This window comes from Acanthisitta chloris, unplaced genomic scaffold (genome assembly GCF_000695815.1).
Source record: "Acanthisitta chloris isolate BGI_N310 unplaced genomic scaffold, ASM69581v1 scaffold26363, whole genome shotgun sequence".
Lineage (NCBI taxonomy): Eukaryota > Metazoa > Chordata > Aves > Passeriformes > Acanthisittidae > Acanthisitta > Acanthisitta chloris.
In genome coordinates, this window is record NW_008664710.1 from 5293 (window position 1) to 12370 (window position 7078).

At 49.4% G+C, this 7078-nt stretch overlaps 1 protein-coding gene across 1 annotated transcript in view; it reads right to left on the reverse strand.

Annotated features, from left to right (window-relative positions):
* ZMYND19 (zinc finger, MYND-type containing 19) overlaps positions 1–7078 on the reverse strand; it is an 8866-nt gene that overhangs the window by 1216 nt on the left and 572 nt on the right. The window contains exons 2-4 of the mRNA XM_009071479.1: positions 6133–6239; positions 2266–2406; positions 1147–1327 (exon numbers count right to left, since the gene is read on the reverse strand). Of these exons, the coding sequence (XP_009069727.1) occupies positions 1147–1327; positions 2266–2406; positions 6133–6233 (423 nt within the window). The 5' untranslated portion in view covers positions 6234–6239. The remainder of the gene's footprint in view (positions 1–1146; positions 1328–2265; positions 2407–6132; positions 6240–7078) is intronic.

Here is a 7078-nt window from a genome sequence, read left to right on the forward strand (position 1 = left end):
TTGTCAACTTCAGTTCTGTTGGCCACCACAAACATCTCAAATTCAAAAGTTATTAGGATTCCTGCACAGGCTCAGCCACCACCAAACTTATAGTTACCCAGACAGCTTTCATACACTGACCCAAACAAAAGGCAAAGTCCACTTTTTAAGGCATTTAAGACCATTTTTGCAAACATTCCCTTCCCCAAAGTGGAACACAATTATTTTAGCCTCCTCAGCACTTGCAATCACAGGAAATGCCCTTATTTCTAGCTAAGGACATCTGTGTGACAGAGGCACAGCCCTTGGACAGCTCATTCTCTATGTTAGCTTTGCTCTATCTACTATAGGAAAGCCCTGGAAATCACTTTCCTCCCCTGAACAAAGACCACACAAATTCACCTTCTGCTCAGGAAAGGTTAACCATGTCACCTTGTAATTCCACTACCTCCCAAAACCTCTTACAATGCTTTCTGCTGCCTCACACAGCTGCTCACTCATTCCAGCTCTGCTCCCTGGAGGAAAGCTTCCACCTGGCTTTTTGTCCAGTCTGCAGAAATCCCACTCCTCTCAGTCCCCACTGAGGTCATTCACTGCTCCAGTTCAAACCTACATCCCCTCCAACTGGAAGCTATCACAGGCTCTGAAGGTTCAGGCCAAAGAGACCCTGAGTTCAAGATAATTATTGTTTTGACCAATAGGTAAAAGCACACAGGTTAGCCCAAGGCATTCACTGTGAGGACAGGCTGAGAGAGTTGGGGCTGTTCAGCCTGAGGAAGAGAAGGTTGTGTGGAGACCTCAGAGCAACCTGCCAGGAGCTGAAGGGGCTCCAGGGAAGCTGCAGAGGGACTCTTGGGTAGGAACTGCAGGAGCAGGACAAGGAGCAATGGGGAGAACTGAAAAGAGGGAAATTTAGAATACATCTTAGGCAGAAGTTTTTGGTGTGAGGGTGGTGAGACACTGTCCCAGGTTGCCCAGGGAGGCTGTGGCTGCCCCAACCCTGGCAGTGTTCACAGCCAGGTTGGCTAAAGCCTTGAGCAACCTGCTCTGGTGGGAGGTGTCCCTGCCCAGGGCAGGGGTTGGGGCTGGGTGATTTCTGAGGTCCATTCCAACCCTGTACCATTCTGTGAAGCTATCCCATGCTCCCTCCCAGGTCCCTGCACACACCTGTTTCTCAATCATTGTGCATGGGGGGTAGTGACATTCATAGTATGTGCAGGAGTTCTCTTCCTCCTCCACGACGTCTCCATTAGCATTGTAATATCTGGTTACATTCAGGACAGGAAACTGCTCTTCTATTGGGTCTGTGGGAAGCTGTTGGATTGCCAGCCAGTACAGACTTTGTTCCCTGGAAAAAAACAAGGAGAAATTTGGCCCACAAATTCCTAACAAGCATAAATTGATTCCAAAGTTATTAATCAAGTAAGTAGGGTTAACTTTGTGTTTTGCCTCAGACTAGACATACTGCTCATATTTGAGTATTTTTAGGGTTATTTGAGTTTGAGTGCAAAGCACAAAAGTTAGAGGTATCCATCAACAAACATTTACATCAAGCAAAATTATTTCTGGTCAAAATTATTTCTATCAAGTCAAAAGTCTGTCTAGCTTGAAGTGTTTCTTGTTCTTGAACTCCCAGAGCCATTCAGAGCACCTGTAACTCACTACACCTCCTCAACATCAGTTCCATGAGCTCTGAACATCCTTTATGGGTGTAGCAATTCTTTCAGGAGAGGAGTCTCCTACCAGAATGAACATGCCCATGTTGGATCACAGACCAACCAGATCCATCCTGACATGGAGCTGGATGTGCTGAGTCACATCAGTGCAACATGGCACACAAGAAGCTTCCACAACCTGCTGGTGAAAGGTGATGAAAGCTGAGTCCAGGAACTCCACTGGGTTTCAAGCTCAGCATAAGCATTTAGCAGCTGATGACTTCTATAGGTGGTGGTAGAACTTTGGTGCCTCAGCACAAGAGCCACAAGGCAGTGAGACCTGCAGACTTCATTCAGCCACTGCTCAGGGGGTTCAGTGTGCCCAGAGGCCACTGCTCAGCTGGGAGAGGACAGGCAGTGACAGCACCTGGCACAGCAGGACCTTGGCACCACACCACTGAGGGCTGAGGGGGTTCCCTGCACAGTGAGCACTGCCCATGCCCCAGGTGAGGAAGTCAAGACAGTGTAAGTAGTCCAAGGTCAAATCAAAAAGGCTCTGCAAGGACAAAACCCACTACAATGTAAGCTATTTTAATTTTTGATGGCAACCCCCTGGCAGACTTGGCTATACCTTTGTTTGCTAGAGATTTCTTCAGCTTTGGGCTTCCACCCCCACGGAACGAGGCGCAGATTGTCCAGGCGGTTGTCCACTGTCACCGAGTTCAGATGGACCACCTGAAACCCAGGAGCAATCCCTCCCCGGTGCCTCTCCCTGCAGGAGACAAAACCAGCTGGAAGGTCAGTGAGGAACAAGGCTAAAAGCAAAGGATCCCACCAATTCCCATCTGCCACTGCATTCTGACCTGCCTACACACTGTGTTCCAGCTCCCACAAAGCAGTTTCTGTAAGGAACAGAGCCTGGAGCCTCCTGCCAGGCCCTCATGGTCCTCCATGGAACATGGAGCAGCTCTTCCCTTTGAAGGTAAGCAAATAAAATCCCTCTTTTGGGGGAAAAAACCAACCCAAACCCACACACATAAAAGCAAACAAACGAGGTAAAGGAATCTGCTGAAATGCCATAAAGGAGAAATCACAGACCAGTTTGGGTTGGAGGGACCTTAAAGACCATCCAGTCCCACCCCCTGCCATGGGCAGGGACACCTCCCACCAGCCCAGGTTGCTCCAAGCCCCATCCAACCTGGCCTTGAGCGGTTCCAGGGATGACCAGCCATAGCTTCTCTGGGCAACCTGTGCCAGTGCCTCAGCACCCTCACAGGGAAGAATTTCTTCCCAAAATCCCATCTAAACTTGCCCTGTGGCAGGAAAAGCTCCCTCTGGGCTGCTGAAGGCCAGTGGAGGGTCTAGAAAGGGGAACAGGAATGCTGAAGGATACAGGTGGGATCCAGGAGGTAAACTGATGAAGGTGAGCATCAATCAGGTATGGAGACAGGGAAGGAGTTAAGGTTCTTAGACTGAACCTAGGAAGTTCAGAGCAAGAGCAAACTGTGAGGGGAAAAGGGAGTCTAGACCAAGGGCAAGAAATTTTATTTAAATGGACAGTGAGATTTTTAAAATGGTTGGAATTGGTAAGAGGATTAGGAGAGATTGTCCATGCCAGCAGGAAGTCACAGCAGAGTGGCACATTCCTACCACAGCTCCTACAGCCCAGACCTGCACCCATATAGGCAAATCTGGACTCAATCCCCTCCCACAGGTGCCAGTCTTGTATGAAACCACATTCCTCTACACTGCTGTCAGCCTTCCTACCACCTCAGGTGACACAGGGAACATGGAGCTGGGCCTTGCTGGCAACCAGTGCTAACAACCACTGCACTGAGGTTCCAGAATTAGCTCTGGCAAGGTCAGGACAGTCCCTTTTCTCCACACGTTACAAAGGAAGCTTTGAATGAACAAGCACACCACTCCCCTCCCCAGCCCTCACTTTGGAAGTGTGCAGAGGGACATTCCAGCAGTTCATCCAGAACATGCAGGGAAGGACAGGCTCAGGGACTTGTCCCTTGGGGAAGGGGACAGAGAAGGAACAGCCTCAGTGACACAGCCAATGCTTCTGCAGAGCTGTAGCTTCTACCTCCCCCAGCACATCTGAGCTCCTACAAGATGGAACAGCCAAGACTTCCAGGGAATTAACTGTTAGCTGTTCTTTTGGCATTTCAGCAGCTCAGAACCAAGGCCTGGAACCGAAGTGCCCTGGACAGACAGTGATTCCAGTCACCAGAAGCCACAGCAGAGCAAGTTATGGGCAACAGGCTGGGCAGTGCTCTAAAAAAACCCACCCAAAAAGCAGAAATCAGGTCTTGGATGTCTTTTTGAACATGCAGTTGGTGATATTTATGACTAATCTCCTGGTGCTGCTGTTCTCCAGGGAACATCACTACAGTCAGCCAAAACACAGCAAGCAGAGATTGCTGTTCAGGGAATGGGGTGAGGGGACGACAGACTCCTGCAGCTCCCCAGCCAGGGACACTCACACTGGGGGAGCCAACACTCCATGTGGAAAACACAGCAAGCACCAGAGAGGCTGAAAAACTTCCAGGAGGTTCTTCCTCGAAGAATTATTGCAGCTCCTGTGGGGATTTTTCAGCTCTCGGATCCCATCTGGTGCCACAGTTCCCTCTCTGCAGAGAGCAGGAGGGATGTGGGAGAAGGTCCCTGGCACAGCTGCAGCTCCAGGAGCTACAAGCTTTGTATCCCAAGGGCCTCACCACATCAATAACAACTCAACAATCAGCTTTCCTTGCATCTAACACAAGCTGCTCACTGTACCTTAAACCAGGCACACAATTGGGTTGGTTTTTCAGGTATTTAAGGGTTCAAGTGCAGAGAACAATTAAATTACACACCTATACCTGCAGTAACTCATGTTCTTTGCTTTCCATTTCCCCAAGGAGCAAGGCTGGCACTGAGAAGTGCAGTGCCTGGTACTGCCCAGCAATCCTGTCTTCCACAGGCTCCCAAACCTCCCACACTGCTCCTTGCAGAGGGAACGATCTGCCACTGCCCTACAGTTCTGGTTTGTGCTCAGAGCAGTCCCAGTGCAGGTGAGCAAAGCTGATTTGTTTGAGGGGCAGGAGCACACAGCACCTGCAGAGCCTCAGGCACTGACCTGCAGCAGACTGAGCTGTAAGGAAACATCACAGCAACACATGCACAAAGGGACCAAACTGAATTTACAGCAACAGCTGAAATACTTCCTCTTTTCCACTCCAAGAACTTGACTCTGGAACTTCAGAATTGCAGCTCTGCTTCCCTGGCAGCTCCCTGGGACTCCCCAGAACCCCCATTACACATACAATCTCTTAGTTTGAACCCCAGCACATGCTTGAGCGACACAATTTGAATTTCCTAACTGAATACATTTCAATTATTTCCTAATCTGAGTAAAGCCAACCAGAGGAGGCAATGACTGAGCTGTGTCCTAAGCAAACAGCTGCACTGTCTTCACCTGCACAGCCCTCAACACTCAGCATGAGTAATTTTAAGGTGCTATTTAGTGCTACTCACAGACAATCATTAGTGTGAGGTTCACAGTTAGCTGTCAGTGACTTACTCCACACACTGCAGCCAACTCCATCATTTCATCACTTATATGTGCAATAAGATTAAACATTAACAGATGCAGGTTAAAATCCATATTTAATGAGCAGATAGTAAACAATAGTAACAGTCTTTGAGACTCTTCCTGCCTCTCCTCTTGTGCAGAGCTTAGTTTGGGGGATAAAAGGCAACCTGGAAGGATGAAGATAGCACAGATACCTCCTGGGTGCTGTGAATTCCAAGTGTAGTTCATGGAACTGAATGGAAAACAGGGTTAATTTTTCAGAGAAGGGTTTTAAATGAAATAACCTTTTCTATAAACCCATGAGCATATCTAGAAAGAGCAACAGGCTGAGCTGCTCTCTGTTTGCCTCAGAAACTTAACAGGCAGTCACAAAGGACTCAAGAGGCATCACAAAGGATTTCAAGCAATGATTTACAGGTACAGAAAATAAGCCACAGCAGCTGATCTGAACCACCAGCAGCATCACTTCAGCTTCCCAGAAAGTTGGGCAAAAACACCACAGAGTTTTTAAGGCATCAGAACTTCTCTCTCTCTCTCTCCAGTGCTCTGCCAGTTCTCACTGGTGCCACCATGACACTCCTGAACATCATGGGACAGATAAACCCACACAAACCCTCAGGAGGTTTGTCTTCACTGATAAAACGGAGCCAACCCTCTGCTCCCCCACCCCCAGCTGAGGTCTGAGTGGGATTAAGCAGTGTCTCCATGAGCAATACTCACCTTTCTCTGCCTGCAATGTTTTACACCCAGCACTGTGAAGGCTCAGTGCAAACCAAACCCTAAGAGATCTGTGGGTGCTGGTTCTCCAGCCCTCCGGAGAGGACTTAAAACCACCACAGGCAAAGAAATAAGCACATACAAGTTGGTGGCAGCAGAGAGTTGACTCTGAAAGCTTTCAGCTGCCCCTGCAATACCTACCAGAGCAACTCGTGCAGGAGACGTCCTGATCCCCTTCCACGATTTTTGTCGAATGCATAAGCAAAGATTTTAGCACCATTTCCATCAGCATCAACCTCCATCCGAGCCTAGAGGGGAGGAAAAAGCTGTGAGACCATCCAACATGGAGCAGCAGAGCTCCTGCTCCACTGGGACATGGGGACCATGAGCACTTGTGTCCCAGAGGTCACTTGACCTCAGTGGAATTTCCACTAGTGGGCTGCCCAGGGAGGCTGTGGCTGCCCCAACCCTGGCAGTGTTCACAGCCAGGTTGGCTAAAGCCTTGAGCAACCTGCTCTAGTGGGAGGTGTCCCTGCCCAGGGCAGGGGGTTGGGGCTGGATGATCTCTGAGGTTCATTCCAACCCCTTAATCTATGAATCCATGGAATTGAGTTTCACACCTCCAAGGGACCAACCAGCTCCCTTCAACCCCCAAAGGATTCCAAGCAGCTCATGGAGCTGAGAAAGGGCAGGGAGGAGGCTGAGCAGAGCAGGATCCCTCTAGGACAAGGAACAGCAGCAATCCAGCTGTGAGCCCACAGGTCAGGAACCACATTCCCCCATGGCACAGATATCTGCACAGCCACCAGCAAGTCACCAAGGCCTTGTTTTTGGTGTGGCTTGACACCAACCTCCTAAGAAGTGCCATTCCAAGGGGCTGTTGGTCTTTTTTCTCCCCTCCACAATGCTAACACTCATGAACTATGGCAAGGACTTGACAAATGTGGGACAATCCCAGAGTGTCACTACTGTCAGGGACAGAGACACTCATGTGTCACCATTCTCAGTGACAGAGACACTCACAGTGGCTACCAGAGAGGAGAAAGGTGTTTTCTGATAGCCACAGCTCCTAGGAGCAGCCCTGAAGCACTTGATGTGCTGCAGGAGCTCAGCAAACAATGGTCCCTTCTCCAAATATCCCTCAGTT